Below are 19,523 nucleotides of genomic sequence, written 5' to 3'. Positions count from 1 at the left end.
GGAAGCCCAATGACAGTGCTACACAGAGGTGACGCACAGTCACAGGCCCCCAAGGACACCCCTTTAGAGTAATGACAAGGAGGTCTCCAGGATCCCCCAAGCATCTCCCTTGAGTCACTCACTGCACCCACCTTCAGGGAAATCTATGTCCCCATTTGAAAGTAAGGCCAGTTAGCGGTTGCACTGAGCAAGGCGGGCTGCCGGCTTCAAACACCTGGTCCGTCCATCACTAATAAAGTTCGTTCACAGTCGGGGGGAGCCGGGGGACATCCAGCTATGTTATATGATGGCTCGATTTTAGCAACAGGAGAGTAGAGCTCACTGCAAATGGCATCTCTGTCTTAACTGACAATACATTTGGATGGCCCGATAACAGGGCCTTAGAGGGACGCTCCATTCTTTTGGAGGGGTGTGTGAACTGTAAACTGGTCTGACAGAAGAGAGCAGCCCTCTTTCTCTCGATGCCTCACTAATTTTTTGTCCATCGGGCGCTGACGTCTAACGGCCTGCGTGGGAGATGCGCAGGTAGAGAGCGCCGGCGTTGGACAGCTGCCCCCTCACTCACTGGTAATTGCTGCCTCCCTCTTGATGCGTGTCAGGTGGACTGACTCCCTTTGTTCCACGCGCTCCTTTGAAGGGCAGCGAGGGGCGTCCTGGAGGCACTGGACCTGAACCACCCGAGCTGCTGGGTATCCCTTTCCTCCACGGAGAGCTACAGATGCGAGGGAGAGACAAGGTGCAACCTGCGTTCTGACCCAGGCGGTGGGTGAGCCTGCGACATCCAGGCCCGGGAGCTGTGGGATTCGTTCTGTCCCCCGACTCCGCCGTGCGGTGCGGTTTGTATCTGCATGCTTATTGCCCCGCTCAGGTCCTTTGGTTCGGGGGATCAAAATCTCTATTTATTTGAATCTGAAATATTCTTCGAGACTCTACCCATGAAGAACAATAATACAGGTTTGTGAGTCTCCTCACAAGATTCACCTGAATCCAAAGCCGTGTTTTATTGAGTCGAAACGTTTTCTACATGCTATCTTAACTACTAGCTCAAAAATGTATATGTTTTTTGATACATGCAATTGGAGATCAGAAACCTTCATCCAAATCAGGCCTTGCTCGAAGAATGTTCTGCACTGCAAATATTCAAATTTTGCTTCTCAAACAGTTCTGCTGGTCAGATTATGAAACGCATTATTTTGCGATTTCCTATTTTTTTCTCTTCCACTCCATGGACATGCTGTGGAATGCACCTTCAATTAATGATACGACATATCGTTACTCAACAGGTGTTTTTATTGTTTTTAAGGGGGAGGGGCGTTGTGCTGAATTGGCTTACCAAGGAGAAACAGTAAAGTGCTAGGCAGAAAACATTTTTACTGTAGCCGGAAAATCTTGAACTTGCAGCTCTTCACACGAACAGTACGAAGTTCAGTGTGCGGATAAGAGCCGAGTATATAAACTAGGAAATTGCGAGGAATTGAAAAGATTGTAGAGAATCTCGTTGTAACAGAACTAGATAGCGTGTTGTATACTTTTTTTGGAATTATAGTACAACATTGCACATGGGAAGCTAACGTGATTAGTTAGCCCAGAAGAATCACACTTTATTGGTCCATTGTCAAAATCAAGGAATCCTGGTCTCCACTCTCCAGGTTCCAAGTTTAGCGATTTAGCCATTAGACCAGTACTATATCCTTACAGTTTCACTGCATGCCATCCAAAGAATTGCTGCATCCAGCCTGGGAAGCGGAGATAGCTATGATTTAAAGAGTGCACCTTTCCGTTTTCGAACGCGAACCTCAGCGATTGTCACGTCTGTGCCTACACGTGATATATTTCCATCCAGCAGAGGGAGACATTTCATTAAATATTCTCAAAGCTGTCAAGAACACGGCGTGGAAACTACTGAACGTGGGTGACTTTTTTATTACAATTGTATTTTCAGGAATCACAACGGACTAATATCATGGGTACTGATGTTGATTTACATGACGCATAGTTCACCAGCAGTGAGGATTATGCGTTATCAATGGATTTGCTTATGCCCCCCCCCCAATGATTAGTAGCGCTGTGCTTTACGTCTAAGCCACCGCAGCCCTGAGGTTTTTTGATCTAAGAAATTCTGCATAAGTCAAGGCATGGTGATCTCTATTGTAATGCACCTGGTAGCGACTTAGTCCAGCACTAGTCAACGCCTTGTTGGCAAAACTTTATTTCCGTGGTGAAGTTGCCAGCGCCGTAGTGTTTACTTTGCGTCGGAGCGTGTCATGCTTGAACTCAAGTGTCTCGCCATTTCCTCTGCTTAACTCCTCCTTCTAATAAAAGCCGCCTCTCGGCAAGTCATTGGTGCGATAACGTATCCGTCAACTGCAGGCGCTGCAGCATCCGCATCATTAACTGCATGTGGGATTTAACCTGGCTAGTAAAATAGGTCGTATTATTCTCTTCAGGAGAGCTGTACTCTGCCTCCTGGTATTCTATGGTATCCCCTTGGGTATTGGGTACTTTAAAACTTAATCGACCCAGCCCCAGTTATAGGCCCTTTAAAGCCAGTGCATATATCCCAAGTAAGGGTTTACATAGTAAACATAAGGCTCAGCCGAAAGTTCTAAAATGTGTTCTTACCACTAGGATGGTAAGTGGTTTTTGGTTAATGCCCAGATCTGGAAGTTGTTTAAGGTGTTGGGCTCGTCATCTCTCCCTAGAGCTTAAGGAAGAAACTGCAGACCTGCCGATTCGTAAAGGGGAGTCATAACCAGTCGCCAGCTGCCAGTCGGAGGGTGTACTCCATAGACCTCTCAGTCAGTATGCTGTTGGGCGCAAAGCTCAGTAGTTGTACAGTGTGCACAAAATGAGCATTTTTTTGCACCTTAACAGATACAAAGGTGATTGCCACTGGCATTTTTTTCCTTTTCATATTTCGGTGGCTTAGGAAACAACATTGTGGCATGCAGATTTTATCACATTTGTCTCTTTAAATTAGGGTTCAAAGTTGGGACTTCTTCATTCTCCATTCCTGATTCATTTAGTCTCTGGTTGGTTATATTTACTAAACTGTGGAGAATATTTAATCTTCATTAGGAAGTTACATATGTGTATTGAATTGAATTTGAATTTGAAAGTGTCTAATGACGTATATTGTCCTGCAAGCTGTGTTTTAAAAAACTTAGCACTATTTTTGGACATGCCAGAAGTTGCTAGAACATTAAATTACACATGGGCCCGTGGATCATTAAACAAAAAAATGTTTCTTTGGGAAAGTCTAAGGATTTTGTAACTGTGATGTTTGACCTGCTACTCAGAATGTTACTTTTGCATGGTTAGTCTTAAGGTAATGTATTGTTGATGCCATTTTCCCAATTAGATCACCTACATTACCTTACATTTTTTAGAGCCTATAAGACTTTAGCACCGTCACCATCATATCCCAGCTAAGGGCTTCATTGTGGTTTCTCTCTTTGTTATTGCAAAATTCAGTCTGGAATCTTTGGCTGGTTTGCCTTGAGCTGTGTCACTCATAAACAGCAGCGGCCATATACTCATTAAAAACAATTTATGCCAAAGCCATAGTTTGATAAAAATAAATCAAACGTTACTTTTGAGGTCTTAATTCCAGAGGTCTCACTCTTTACAATTTGGTTTTGGGATAACAAAGGCCTTCTTCAGTGTAGCTTGGGCTCCTCGAGTCACCCGCTCCTAAATCTAACAGGTGCACCAGCCTTTGAATTTTTCAACATAGTATTTCCATTAGTGGTGGGATTGTCAGTGCCCTTGCTCCTTAAGCTAATTTGTTTGCCCATTTTCTTTTTGCCTTCAATCCCCTGGCTACAGTTTATATTCAGTGGGTTGACCTGTTTAACTTTCCCAAAGGTAAAGATTCGGACCGTTATATCCATTACAGCAAATCTTGACAAACCTTCACGCGTCGCAAACACACACAGCCTTTTGTGGTTTAAAATGTAACTGTCATGGCATGAGGCAAATTGTTTCAAACTTTTAGAATGTAACGTTTAGTTTGGAAACGTTTAGTAACAAAAAAGTAAGATATTTGAACTTTGATCATTACATCAAATTTGCAACACAACTTGGGTGTAGCATGCAACTTTAGTTTGGTTGAAGTTTAGGTAGAACGTCTATATCTATAGTCGGCCAAAACGAAAGTTATGAGCAAATTGATGAGGTAAAGCAAAAAGAATATTTATTTTTTTCAAAATTTGTTGACCATATGTTTTCAACTTACACAGAGAATGCATGGATTGGTCACAGTTTCAAACTAAATGTTTCTGACTGAATGTTGTGTGCAACCAAAAGTTTCACACTTGACGAAGAATATAAGAATCTATCACTTAAACAAGTTCTGTCAGTTATTTTGTGATATCTATGCTACCATGACATTACAACAGAATTGATAAAATACGTGTTTATTCTACCTCACATGCCTCCCAAAGGACATGCCCTATTAAATAGCATTTAGCCAGCCTACTTTCTTTCTTGCTTTGGGAGGGATTGTGTGTATGATACTTTTGACACCAGTACATTTGTGATCAGACAGTGCTTATACTTTGTCATCTGTTATTGTTTTCTGATACAGTGGACCATGCCTTCATTTTGCAATCTGTGATTTCAGGAGACCATGCCTTGATCAGCTCTGTAACGAGAGTTCCAATTTTTGGGCAAACTTGGTGTAATTTGCTGTAACCAAACGTACATTATTTTAGGTAATATATTTAATGCATAATGAATGACGAATAGTTATATCAGTTTAATATGCAAACAGGTGAACAACATTGTATGAACTTTTAGGAAGCTACATTTTATTGTGGTGTGAACCATACAAATTATACAAAAAAGGAAACCTGTTTGCAAATATTAGCAATGCATAAGCACAGAAAAGGAATTAACAATGCACTGATATTCATGCAAATGAATTACTGCATGGAAACAAGTCAGAAGCATTCACGCAACATTGACAATACAGCGCTAGACAATAACAAAGCAAAGAAAGGAAAATATAAAAGAAAAAGAGTAAAACACATCGAAGAAACAACAAATCCAGCAACCTTAACCATGTAAATTGTTAAAAAAGATCAGGTGTCATATGTTTCTTTTCTTTCCACTTTTTCAAAATATTTGTCTGTGCTAGAAAGTAGAGAACACACAACTAAAATAAGCTCTGGCAAAACCAATAGGTCTGGCTTTAATATGTGAATGCATGTAATCATAGGCATTCACAAACACCACATACATATATCGCATACACAAATGCACAGTGAGACTGTGTCTTGATAATCATCCACTTGATGTGAATGAGCCTCATTCTTGAGTCGTTACATATTTTCTGTGTTTTGTAAATTGTGTAATGTTTTGTTTAGATTGGGTGAGCAACACATACTGTCACTCAAATTGGTATGGTAACCAGTTTTTTCTTTATACCGTTATTTTTTTTGTTGGTGCTTTTTGCCCTTTTCCATTCACAACATTGTGTCATTACACACATATATTTGTAATATTGAAGCTTTTAAAATACTCAAGGCATATGCTCATAAATGAATTGCATGATGTAAGCTTTTAAAAACATCTGAAAATGCTTAATAGATTTTAAGTTCTATCTGTGTCAGCTAGTAGCTTATATTTAAACATAGTCATCAACGTACTAGCCAGCAGTCTACATTGCATCCCACATGCTGAATTATATGTTTGTTACACCATTGCCAAGAATGTTCAACTCTTTTGCTCTGCTTGCCACCATTCCCAATTGTGTTTGTTCCTCTTATTGCTCGGCTGCTCAGGAGGATGAAAGTGGTGTTCGAGCTTGTGGCTCAGAAAATGCCGTCTGAGAGCGACCTTCACCTGGCCAGAAGCTTTCTTTCGAAGATCTTGAGAAATTCCATGAGGTACAGTACCGGCTTGTTAGTGCATCACACCCATTACCTGGTGCACCTCCCATCATCCCCATCCAAAACTCCATGGTCGAGTCTTCCTCTCTGTCCTCATGTTCTTTGAACCTACGCGTAACATCCTGGTCCTTAGATCCCATTTGTATTTTGTAGCCAATTGATCCACTGTGATGACAAGATGTCGTAATAATCCTTTAGGCATCCAGAGAAGCCCATGCTCATCCTACCTTCATTGCCTCTTCATATTCATCGGCTGTCAGAAGTAAGCATCCATTTGTCTTTTTAATCTTTACCATTTTGTCCTGTGTGACGTTGCACCGAGCTCACATGACAGTTTGAAAACTGATTTTATAAGTTGTTTTTCTTGCTTGAACAACTTTTCTCTGAAGAGGGCATCCGCTTTATAAGGAGGCTAAATAAATTGTTGGGGTGCAAGAAGTGTGTTTAAATGAGATGCTACTGTGTGATTTGTGCCTGATAAATATTTTTTCACTCGCCGCCCCTTCCCCCACGGAAGAGCCTTCTCCATAATAGGATCATCCCTCTGGAGTCTCTTAATTTATTTCTCACTGCCAGATTGAAAATAAAAACTATAAACATGAGCGTACTAGCACATTGATGTTTACTCAACAATGCGCTCAGCAGCATAATCTGTGTCATAATATATTTGGACACCTACAAGCTAGTTCCTGGAAGATTAAATGCTTCCATGACATATGGCGTGAACCAGCGTGTGAAGGTGATGCCCATTTGTAATGTTGGCATTTACTTTAGTGTTCAATGTTGCCCATTTAAACCAGAATATGAAGATGTCTACAAATAAGGAGCCACTCAGTATTTGGACCCAAATTAGAAGCCAACATGTAGAAATCAGGGTCTTGAAAAAACCAAGTTGCAGCCTGCGGGAAAGTCACACTACCCATGTAAAAAAAATTATATCGAGGGCAGAGAAGGTGCTGCGCCAGCAGGCGCATTTTGTGTCTGTCGCACTTGATGTACTGAATCATGGACTCACTGCTTACGTGGCGTGGCCCAGATGTTACACCACAAGTCCTCTTTCTCTTTCGGGACGTGGCGAGAATGTAAAGCAGTGCATGGCTGCAATGGAAAGAAGTCTGCACTGGCACTAGCCAATAGATTTTCCAGAGATTGGTTCCTCACAGTTCAATCAGAATATTGTCATTTCATTAATTTTGAGACTCTGAATATACACTTTTCTAAATAGTAATTGTAGTTCTTTGTAGCACAGCATGTAAACCAACCTTAAGCTTTGTATATATACGGTATATTGCCCCTTCATTGAGATGTCAAGATTTTTTATCGGATAAAAAAATGGCGAGCAAACATTTCTAAACTCTGTGATAATAGATAAATATATACTGCTTTTCAAATGTTGTGATAATTTCCAGAATTTCGTTCACATTTATTTTGACATATACATTTATTAATGAGATGGTCCATATAGAGGGAAAGAGATAATGACATTTTAGAGACATTTAAACACATTGCAAATTGGGTCTGTTTTAGAGCTCCAGTTCCCCATTTACCTGATTTAGCCAGTGATCCACAATGTATCACTGAACACTACCTATATATTCATGTTCTCATCTTGATTGGGCCAGTTGTTTTATTTCTGGGTTTATTGATTTAGAGAGGAGGGTACATTTGTGTGTCATCATCCGAAGAAAGCAATAGATTGACATCTTAATTGAGCTAGCAAAATAATTTATTTTCATGCTTTTGTGATGATCACTTCTTTAAGCAAGCTCCAAATAAAAACTTTTTGAGCTCTCAGTACACCATCAAAAGGAGAGGCGTGGAATCATTTTGAAGAAGGTATGTTCTCCCAAATCAATGACAAGCAGGCAGTAAATGCAAATAAGAGACTCTGTCTTTTAAGTTCTGCTAGGAGTTCAGAAATGTTTCATTTAGACCTTAAATAACTATGTCCCTGTGTGGGTACATCATAGTTCTTTTTTCAAATTTCTTCAAAAAAGGCCTGACAACTTCCCCCTTGGTAAAGCTATAAATCTTCTCCTGGTACTGCAATCCAAGCCTTACAGTGTCACCATCAGTATCACTACATTTAACAAGCATTTGCAAAGCCAGTGGGTGTTGCCTATGCAAGAGCTAAAGTCTTTGCTAATGTGTTTTAGCCATATTGTACACAGGTGTGGCTACTGTTCAGAATGGCTAAAAGTTAGTGGCAAATGAGGAGAGCGGTGCGAAGTGTCATAGAATGGATTGACGAAGGGTTGAGTGAAGTGGCATAGAGTGGAGTCATGTAGACATGTGGCATAAAGTAGTGTAGACTGGTGTAACATGCTCTGCTGTAGAGTGCTGCAGAATATAGTGGTGTAGAGAGTAGTGGTTTAGAGTACACAGTAAAATAATTCACTGTCATGCATTGCTGCGCCACAGAATACAGTGACGTAGGTGAGAGTGTTCCATAGTAGAGTGCAGAGGCATAAAAGTCAGCTGGTGTAGAGTAGAGTACAGTGGTGTAGAGTAGAGTACAGTGGTGCAGAGTAGAGTATAGTGCAGTCGCGTAGAGTGGAGTGATACAGAGTAGATTGACAGAGTACATTGGCTTAGAATGCAGTGCACAGTAGAGAGGCATAGAGTGTCAGAGTGTAGTGGTGTACAGTGGCATCGAGTGCATTAATGTAGGGAAAAGTGGTGTTGAGTAGAGTGGCATAGAGTGCATTGAGTGGAGTAGTGCAGAGTAGAGTGCATTGAGTGGAGTGGTGCATAGTAGATTATAGTGCAGCGGTTTACAGTAATGTGGAGTGGCATAGTGTAGAGTGAACTGGTGTAGAGTGTTGCATAGTATAGTGGTGTAGAGTGCAGCAGCTTAGACTTCAGCAATTTATAATGCTGGGTTGTAGAATGCAGTGGCTTGGATTAGGGTGAAGTGATTTACAGGGTGGTGCAGAGTATAGTGGAATAGAGTGCAGTGGCGTAGATTGCAGGGTTGCAGATTAGAGTGTCATAGAGTGCAGTGGGGTAGAGTGGAATAGAGAGCAGTGGCGAGATAGTAATCTTTATTGATTGGTTAAAAAAAAACATTTACAATTTGCGACATGACAAGAAAAAATTAATAAAAACGAATCTAATAAAAATAATTTAAAACAGTTAATTTAAAATAACTTGGGATTCAGGGGGCCATTAAGATCTAATAATGTTCTGGTACAGTACTTAAATCTGGATTACTTGTAGACTGATTCGGATATTGTGTGTGTTAACACCACCGTCTGCTATAATGGGGAGACTTTGGGTTGGAGAGCAGTGGCTCAGAATGCATTGGTGTAGAATGCAGTAGCATAGATTCCAGCGGCTTAGAGTAGAGTGGCACAGAGTCCAGTGGCATAGAGTAGATTGTTTCAGAGTAGAGTGAAGTGGTGCAAGGTAAGGTGCAGTGGTGTACAGTGTATAGGCGTAGAGTGCAGGGGCAGTGTGGAGTGCTGAAGAGTGGAGTTGCGCTGAGTGGAGTGGATTACCATGCGGGGGTGTAGAGTACAGTGGCAAAGAGGTGAGTGAAGTACATTACAGTGGCGGGGAGAGGTGTAAAGTGGAGTGGTACAGAGTAGAGAGCAGTGGCATGGAATGGTGGAGAGTATACAGGAGAATGCATGGAGCGGTAGCAAACCCCCCTTACAGAGAACATATTTGCAATTGAAATGACCATTACATTTGCACAGACAGAGTTTCACTAATGACACTATACAGCACACAAACGATAATGTGTGGGAATGGCACCAACTAGTTTATTGATTTGTTTTGATCATATTAAACCAATTTCAAAATTAACACAAAATGTACTTAATTTTTGCTTTCCAAATTTTGATATATTATGAAATACTTACACAATTCATTTAAAGGTTGTGTTGTAGAAAAAAACTTTCCAACCCCTAGTATCCAACGAGATTGTCACATAAATCCTATCACTTTGAAGTCAGAGAAAGAAAAGTTAACACCAAGCTCCCTTGGAAGACAAAGCCTAACATTTGACATTTGTCTTAGGATGCACAGTAAATGTGTCAAGGTAAGAACAGGTCTGTTTACAGAAAGGAGCACTGGTGAAAGAAAACAAGAAGAGGTGGTGTGAATAGGCTTTGCTCCTTGGGCTGGACAAACTCACACTGGACAACCTAAAACAAATAAAGCCAACCAATAGAAATCCAGAATGAGAGTTACAAACCACAAAGTAAGCAGTGGACAGAATGTATTCCCAGGAAAATTTTCTGAATGTCCCAAAGATGTCTTTAGCAAACCAGACAGCTATGATTTCTGGTGGGGTTCAACCTAAAAAGCAACAGCAACCCTTCAGCAGCTAAGATCTCGATGAATGAACAAGGCCCTTAGCTGTATTCAATCTCAGCAAATCTTTCCTGATCTCCAAGAGGGAACACATCTGACAACAAAAGTAATTGCCCCCCTTCATATGCTAGTCCTCACCTCGAGGCGACTCTCACACTAAGGGAGAGTGTGCTCTCTCTAAGTTCAGTTTTTGAGGCCTTATTGTAGCAGCATGTGCTGGTCCTCACTTGTAATGTAAAATGTAAATCTGTTTATTTGTAAAGCACAAACTACTCACCCTTATGGGTCTCAAGGCGCTAGGGGGCCGTCGTGGAAATTAAGTGAGCTATTGCTCACAGTCACTTGGTGCTGAGCTGAGCTGCCGTCGAAGCTGGATATCGAACCGTGAACCCTGTGCTCCGAAGTCAGCTGCCCTGGACGCTGCACCACACATCTTCACTTCTGTGCAATCCCTCGGATGCTGTGATCATGCTTTCCTCAACGCACACTAATCACTCTCTTGTACTGTAGATAGTGTTAACAGTTCTTGATTTTTCGAGCCATTACATTTTTGCTGTTATGTCCAAGTTGGTTCCAGCTTCATGCTGCTGAAATATTACTGTGCTCTTTAATGTCTATATGTATGTAGTGGCACTCAAGGCAAGTTTTAATCTCTGCTTCACTCTTAGCCTGATTGACTCAAGATAACCTCATCAGGAATGCCTCCTTCTTTGCTTCTGTTGTTTTTAAAGCTCCTTTTGATGTCATTCGTTTGCCATGTTCTTGTCAGCGGCAAACCTTTTTGAAATACCCATTGTTAGATGAGTGCACTGCAGGCAGCTTCAGTGCTGGTTGTGTCTTACGGTGCCTGCATGAACAAGATGGGTCCTAGGACACATCCTCTTTAATCCTGAAAGCACTTGCAGTTTCATATCAAACATCTTACTTCTTTTTCTTTGCTGGGGCCACTTATTTCAAGGCAGAGATAGTCTATGTTCTTCTAAAATTATATTACCCCAGACTCTGCCACTTATGGATGAAACACCAATAATTGTGTGTGGAATTTCAGGTTAGCACTGGTCATCCTAGGTCCGGTTTTACAATGGATTTTGGTCCAGATCTCTGTACTGGGGTGAATGTATGATATTATTCTGCATTCTGTCCATCAATTGTTCTTTTTGCATTTGTCACTCCGAGTGGGACGGGTATGCCCAGACGTGGGTCCCGTGCTCTCCATGCCACTGGAGTCAAGCTATCCTGGCTGATGAGGGCTAAAAGCCCTAAACCGTTCCTAAGATGCTTGTTTCCAGTCCAGGGAGGACCTGGCCTGGCAGTTCGGGCAGGACTGCTCTCATTGGGCGCAGGTTCAAGACTGATTTGCATATGGCTGGGTTCAAACTGGAATGGCATGGTGAGCAAACAAACGAAGAACTTAGGCCCAGATCTCTGTACTGGGGTGAATGTATGACATTGTTCTGCATTCTGTACATCAATTGTTCTTTTTGCAGCTGTCTAAACACCAGCCTATCTCAAAAAGGCCTAACAAGGATCAACAAAGTGAAAATATTCAGTGTCCATGGTTTGTAAGAGTAGGTGATCAACACAAAACCCCTTGCCTACTATGGTATTCTATGATATTACATGAACGATATTTACTACATACAGCCTGTATCATAGTGTGATAACAATCAACTGTTAGGGACATATTACCTTTAAGAAATTTGTCAGAACATTTTGATAAACATGCCAGGTCTATGCATCCAGTATAACCTTTCTCAGTGCACCAATCAGGCCTACAGCCGTTATTGATTGCTTAACTATGACCAACTCAGGCCTGCTATATGGAGTGTAAACTTTTCAACCCCAACCATCAGGTATACAGTCTCAAAGTTACAAATGTTTACTGCATTACAGTTGTCAAAGCAACATGCTATCTCTCCTGCGAGGGGCCAATGAGTATTTTCACACTGCAAATCTTCTATACTAATATTTATCTTAGGGGATAACCTTCATCAATACACTTGCCTCCTACCATAATATGTGAGACTCATTGTAAAAAAGCCTATGTGTAGGTTTTAATACAGAGTAGTGAAAACCCATCCTAAAAGGCCTATTGACTTTACCATATGCTTTTCATAATACATTTGTCATTCTTTTTATAACCAAGAATCAGGCCTATAACCGCTATCATTCCCATGTCACTATTACCTACTCAGACCTGCAGAGCTGGGCATCAGCTTTTCTACAAGGTAACCATCAGGTATACCATATTAAAATTGCAAATATGTATATAAAAGGTATAATTTTCAAACTATACTAAACCCCTCTGAACGGGGCCTAAAAAGCAGTATCGTAGGGCACAGCTTCTATCCTCGTTGTTTGCCTGGTTGTTCACCAACACCAAACTCTTGCCTCCTCTCGTAATCTCTGGGATTTCATGTAACAAAGTACATGCCTGCTCGCTTTAGCAATCTGTGATAATCCATTTTTAAAAGCCTTTTCCCTTTTACACATTAAGTAAATCAGGCCTATTGCCTTTGTCACACCAGGTCAAAATGAACAGATCAAACTTAGTAAATCTGGCATTCCTTTTCCCAATGAAAGGGCAAGGTAAATTGTCTTTACCATTGTTTTGCCACCATAACCAACTCTGTCCTGTTGTATTGAGTATAAGCTTTGCTACAAGCCAAAAAAGTGCAATACAAGCACTCTTGACAGTGGAAGCATACAAGCTCGGCCCATTCAAACCCGATACTCATGGAAACTAGCATGAGTGGAGAATAAGCCCCACTTTGAGTAGTATTCTGAAAGCTCTTTTTTGTTGATCACATAAGGTGAGGCAGCACCTAAAAAGGGGATCTGCCTCACTAACCAGAAAAGTTTGCTCCAGTACTGAGAACGTAAAGTGTGTCTCCCATCTTCCTAAGTCACAATCCTGGTGCACACTTTTAACGCTGTAGTTGCTTACAGTGAAGCTGTAAAGAACCATGTGTAACTAGTTGTTGGTAGATGATTTAAATGTAACATAATGTAGAGGTGCCAGCTCCATGCATGAAATGTACACTGTTTAACACGGTTTAAAAAAGATAATAGGTACACCTATTTTTCATCAGCACACACATTATACTTTCATAAGACACAGTTAAAGGCAAAAGCATGCACTTCTAAATAGTGTTCCTAATATGAAACACATAAGAATTTTGCATCTTGATACGGTTTACTTGAAGAGAAGATACTAAGTTTCTTAAGCCAAATCTAGGTGTTCTGCTAAACAAAACTAGGAAATACATTCTTATAAACACTTCGAAAAAGAACCTATGCATTGCCTACATCAAAAAAGACTATAACCTGGATTGGCAGTAGCAACTGACAAGCATTTGTAATGCAATCGGTCTCGCCTTTGGGACCTAATATGTATTTAGTGAGTGCAGCACATTAGCCTGGGTGCTGAAACATCTATGGTTCTTTAACATGGATGGAAAGTAAGCGCCAAACTGTGTGACACGCCTGGTATGGGAACACATGGAGAGAAATATTGCTTTTAAGCGGAAAATGGTATAGTCCAAAGCTCTGTTTTTGATATAAAATCAGGGCCTTTAGTGGTCATATCACTGAAAATACAAGATTTGAAAAAAATATTGTCTACGGGTGCTCGCGGAAGACAATTTCTATGGACTGGAAACTAGAGAATGCTAAAGTGATTCTGGTATTTTACTGAACACTGCTAGTCGTTTTCTATCAAGGAAGTTAAATAAGGCCGTTGCCAGAAATATTTTTTTAAAAGGAAAGTCCCTCAGCAGAAAGCAATTCTGGTATTTTAATGACCTCTGCTGGTCGTTTTTCATCAACACAGTTAAATAGAGGCAGTTGAAAAGGTCCCTAAGCGGAAGCACACAAGTCCTAGGGCTGATCTCCAGAGCCCACAACGTACATATAAGTATATACTAAAGTATACAAGAGGTCTCGAATGCTCGACCTAAAAATGTGGAGAGGTTTTTAAACTGTTATCTTAATTATAGAAAGAAAATAAATGATACTTAAAGAAAGTGATAAAAAAGTAAAAAAGAAGGCAGGACATTAACACCCCCGCCCACTGCCATTATCTGGCTTATTTATTATGTCACTCAAATTTTATATATTATGTATTCTTCATGCGATCATTTTCTGAAGATTTCTTAGCTTATTTTTAATACAATCCCTCATACAGTTATAATATTCAAATACCGTATTCTTTTGGATGGGTGGAAACCGATACAGAATTTGAATTTACTCAGAATTACCCCCTTTCCCTTTTGGAATTGTAATCTAATAAAAAGAGATGTATTAACCTCAGAACTGTAAAACCATAAAGAAAAGAAAAAAAAACCTTTGGTCAGTTCTAAGACTGATTATGATGTTTACTCTGGTATGATCATCTGGTTTGCTTGTTTTCATCTTGTGATTTGGTTTTGAGAAATTAACCCCTTGCATGCTGATGACGGAGCGGTTCCGTCATCAGCTACGGGTGAGCTGTGCTGATGACGGAACCGTTCCGTCATGACTCCGCCCGCGCAAGTCGGAGTCAGCATGGGCGGGGAATTCCCGCCGCACGCAAGGGGTTAAAGGTCATCTGCTCTTGTTATCCATTCCAGTTTTCTGGCCATGTAGTTTCTAATTGTTCAATGTTAATATCTCAAGTGGGAGGATCTCCACATGAAAAAAATATCCACTGCACCATTATGTCTCTTTCAGAAGAAATGATGCTGCTGGCAGGCCTCACTCTTGGCACTCTACCAAATTCACAGAGAATCAGCCTGGGCCCACTCTGTCACAGCTCCCATCTACCAATGACTGCACTTCTTGGCACTCCCGATATTCCAGGTAAGTGTTCATACTTTGGCACCAAATAGTTAGCGCAGGCTTCATAATCAATAAGTATTTTCCTATAAGTGGTGCTCTAGAATTGAGTATATATACTCCTTGTTCTTAAATTATACCTTTGCTCACTTAAAAAGCTGACTTCATTTTGTTTTACATCTTATCCTTAACTAAAAATGTATTATTATCGCCTAAAATATTCTCACTGGCACTAGATTTTCTATAGATTCCCACCCGGGAACATGTAGCCCTCTGTTATTAATAGATGGCAAACCACAGTCGTATTTCTTACAATTCAGTGGTTTTATTTACATTTCCTCTTGCAAAGGGGGAGTGTGAATACCTGCTTATCCTGGATGGACCTGAGCCCAAATAAAGCTTTAGGACACTCTTTTGGGCTCTGATACTTGGGATTTGATTCAGCAGTGGTCATTCTCACACAAGGAATGCATTTGATTCAGACTGTCTAATGGGAAGCCCCTCCAGAAAGTAGCACTAGAAGCACCAGCACTTTATTTCTTGATCTGCACATCGCCACTTTGCCTGAGCTCTTCGGGAGTACCGGGTACATAGGACCACATTACCCAGCACTATAAGCGCCAGGAGGCGCCAACTCGGTTAGTCTGCACCAGGTGGCGCATAAAAGCGGCCCAAGCCCATCCAGTCAGTAGCGCTGGAAGCACTAGCACTTTATTCCTTGATCTGCACATTGCCACTTTGCCTGAGCTCATCAGGAGTACGGGGTACATCGGACCACATTAACCAGCACTCTATGCGCCAGGGGACGCCAACGAGGTTACTCTGCACCAGGTGGCGCATAAAATCGCCAAGGATCAGAGGGGCCAGGGAGTTGTGGGGACCCTTGACACCTTTCTGTTGAGGGCTGAGTCTGCCCTAATTCATGAAATTGAACTAACTGAGTGCCGGCTTTCGTTGGAACCACAGATTCCCCAGAGACCGCCAGTCCCCGTTGGATGACCCACGCAAAACATTTCTCAAGACTCCTCAGTACAGGCAATACAGTCAATAAAGAAGACGCCTTTTCAGGAAACATTTACACTTTCTGAGCAAGTGAATGGGCAAACTAGGCCAAGCATAACTACGAGGGGCCGGAAGACCAAAAACAAGACGAGACTGCAGCAGTGAGCCGTTACCTAAAAAGAGAAGGGCCTGGGCCTCAGAAGCAGAAAATCCTAGAGGCAACAAGAAGCGAAACAGTAACTGAAACAAGCATTTGCAATGCAATAGGTCTCGCATTAGGACATTTTGAGCTATTGGTATTGTAAATGACCATTTTTTTATTTCTGTGTTGGTTTTGAAAATAGCTAAATTAATAGCTTTGTCATTTACAATGCCAATAGTTATAACTTTCGCAAATGTGACACCTATAGCATTTGTAATGCAATATGTGTTGTATTTACGTGACTTAGATGTATTGCTATTACAAATAGCAATGGCTTTTAATTTTTTTAAATAATTAATACTTAAATAAAAGTTATTGTAATTTATAATAGCAATAGCTTAAACTTTTGTAAATAACTTTTGTGAAGATTGTGTTAAGTGTATTTTATTGAGACGAAAATCCAAGGACAGAAGTGAAATATTAACATCTTTTTGTGACATTTGTAATGAAGTTTGAGACATTGAGAGAACATATGTGAACCAGTTGTTGTTGAATGGGTGCACAGATTGATGCTGTGGTGCCCCTGAGTGGTGGTGCTGAGTGAGTGCGATAGATAGAGTGAGTGCGATAGATAGTTAGATAGAGTGAGTGCGATAGATAGATAGAGTGATGGCAATAGAGTGAGGTCGATAGATAGATAGAGTGAGGGCGATAGATAGATAGAGTGAGGGCGATAGATAGTGTGAGGGCGATAGTTAGAGTGAGGGCGATAGATAGAGTGAGGGCGATAGATAGAGTGAGGGCGATAGATAGATAGAGTGAGGGCGATAGATAGATAGAGTGAGGGCGATAGATAGAGTGAGGGCGATAGATAGAGTGAGGGCGATAGATAGAGTGAGGGCGATAGATAGAGTGAGGGCGATAGATAGATAGAGTGAGGGTGATAGATAGATAGAGTGAGGGCGATAGATAGAGTGAGGGCGATAGATAGATAGATAGATAGATAGATAGATAGATAGATAGATAGTGCCTATAAATAAACCCATCAAAAACATAAACACTTAATGAACAAAAATGCCTGATTATTGAAAAGGAATAGACCAAGATATTAGATTTGTGCAAATACAATAAACAGAAGCAAGACAGTGAAGGGGCAGGAGAGAGTGAGACAGAAACAGAGGAAGAGTGGAGAGGCCAAGACAGTGAAGGGGCAGGAGAAAGTGAGACAGAAATAGAGGAAGAGTGGAGAGGCCAAGACAGTGAGGAGGCAGGAGAGAGTGAAACAGAAATAGAGGAAGATTTGAGAGGCCAGGACAGTGAAGGGGCTGGAGAGAGTGAAACGGAAACTGAGGAAGAGTGGAGAGGCCATGACAGTGAAGGGGCAGGAGAGAGTGAGACAGAAATAGAGAAAGAGTGGAGAGGCCAAGACAGCGAAGGGGGCAGGAGAGAGCGAAACGGAAACTGAGGAAGAGTGGAGAGGCCAAGACAGTGAAGGGGCAGGAGAGAGTGAAACGGAAATAGAGGAAGAGTGGAGAGAGAGTGGTGTGAGAGGAGAGAGTGGGGAGAGTGAGGATAGTGAGGAGAGTTGAGATTGAAGTGAGAGAGAGGTGAGAGAGGGAGGGGAGAGTGGTGAGAGACGGGAGAGTGGTGAGAGGGGAGAGTGGGGAGAGTGAGGAGAGGGGAGAAAATAGAGATGAGAGAGGAGAGTGGAGAAACTGAGGGGAGGGAAGAGTCAGGAGAGAGAGGAGAGGGGAGAGTGAGGAGAGGATAGAGTCAGGAGAGAGGAGAGAGTAGGGGGAGTGAGGATAGTGAGGAGAGGGGAGAGTGAAGAGAGGGGAGAGCTTGAGAGGCGGGGAGAGGGAGGGGAGTGAGGAGGAGAGAGGGGTGAGAGGAGGGGAGAGAGGGGCGAGAGGAGGGGAGAGAGGGGAGAGTGGTGAGAGGGGATAGTGGTGAGAGGAGAGTGGTGAGAGGGGAGAGTGGTGGGAGGGGACAGAGTGGAGAGTGGTGAGATTGGGGGATGGAAGGGCTTCACTGGGATGGAAGGGCATGTTCTTCACTTTGGACAGAAAATACGTTCAAAATACGTTCCTAAAGTTGTCACAGTATCTGTTTTTTCTCTGCTGAAATGATTTAGCGGTCTCGTTTTTTCGTCTCTTACAAATGGAAAATATCAATGACAGCATCTGTCAAAAGCTAAAAAATAAAGGAGTGGGGTACGAATGTTTCTACATTCATGTTTCTTCACTCCCCCACTCAAACTGTAATTACCAGTATTATCCAAAGAACTGTACAACATGGAGGAAATGGCCTGCAGTCTCGTGACATTTGAATGGCCTTGAGTTATTGGAGATAACAGGTAGAGGGTGTAGCGTTATGGCTGGAGTGGTCGACCTCGAAGCTTGGGAACCGGTTTTGAGTCCCGGCAACAATGCTCAACATCCTGTGATTCTAGGCAAATCACTTAATCTCCTGTGCCTCACAAAAAAGTGTCCATTTGTAACGAAACTGTTGCTCATGTAAAGCGCTCTGATACTCGATGTCTGGGGTCTAGTTCGCGGTATATAAAACATTGGGGGGTGGAAATGACACGCAGCATCAGTATGATATTTTGATTATGGCAAAAAAGTGGTACTCCATGAGCGTTCGTAGCAAGTGATTTAGTGGATAGCACGGTTTTTACCTGCAGACAAGCCAATAAACTGCCACCATAGAGTCGATGTACATTCTGACTGAGGAAATGCTGACATCAGCTTTTCTGTTCAACTGGCTGCCATCTAAGGTATGCTTGCAGGGCGCAGCGAAATAGCTTAAGAACGGTTTTCGCCATGACTCACTTTATCTTGATGGAAATGCAGGCAGGCGCTCAAGAGACACGAGCTGTCAAATTAAGAAAAAGTCTCAGTCTTAAATTTACTGGCTGCAGCTGAGTCAACTGCGGTTCCAAACACAAATAGGCTTCGTTGTGCAAAAATGTGACGGCAATAGAAGTTAATTAAGAACCACAGCCAAGCGCTCAACTTCAAACACACGAAGACAAGCAATGGCGGCTCTAACGAAACTGGTGCTCATGTCTGGGGTCTAGTTTGCACTATATAAAAAAACACTGGGGGGGGAGACACTTACGCAGCATCAGTATGATATTTTGAAAATGGCAAAAAAGTGGTACTCCATGAGCGTTCATAGCAAGTGATTTAGTGGATAGCACGTTTTTACCTACAGACAAGCCAGTAGGGCCTGCCACTGCAGAGTCGATGTACATTTCGACTGAGGAAATGCTGACATCAGCTTTTCTGTTCAACTGGCTGCCATCTAAGGTATGCTTGCAGGGCGCTGCGAAATAGCATAAGAAG

At 41.8% G+C, this 19,523-nt stretch overlaps 1 protein-coding gene across 5 annotated transcripts in view; it reads left to right on the top strand.

Annotated features, from left to right (window-relative positions):
- Window positions 1–19,523, top strand: part of SHROOM2 (shroom family member 2) — a 724,057-nt gene that overhangs the window by 465,129 nt on the left and 239,405 nt on the right. For 3 of the 5 annotated variants that reach the window (XM_086934790.1, XM_086934788.1, XM_086934787.1), the window contains exon 3: window positions 14,925–15,053. In XM_086934790.1, coding sequence (XP_086790916.1) covers window positions 14,925–15,053 — 129 coding nt within the window. Of the gene's footprint in view, window positions 1–5,786; window positions 5,892–14,924; window positions 15,054–19,523 lie in introns of all 5 variants that reach the window. The other 2 variants (XM_086934791.1, XM_086934789.1) reach the window with 1 other exon arrangement.

The sequence above is a fragment of the Lissotriton vulgaris genome, chromosome 8 (genome assembly GCF_964263255.1).
Source record: "Lissotriton vulgaris chromosome 8, aLisVul1.2, whole genome shotgun sequence".
NCBI classification, from domain to species: domain Eukaryota; kingdom Metazoa; phylum Chordata; class Amphibia; order Caudata; family Salamandridae; genus Lissotriton; species Lissotriton vulgaris.
The sequence above is the reverse complement of the archived record's forward strand: the minus strand, read 5'-3'. Positions and strand labels throughout refer to the sequence as shown.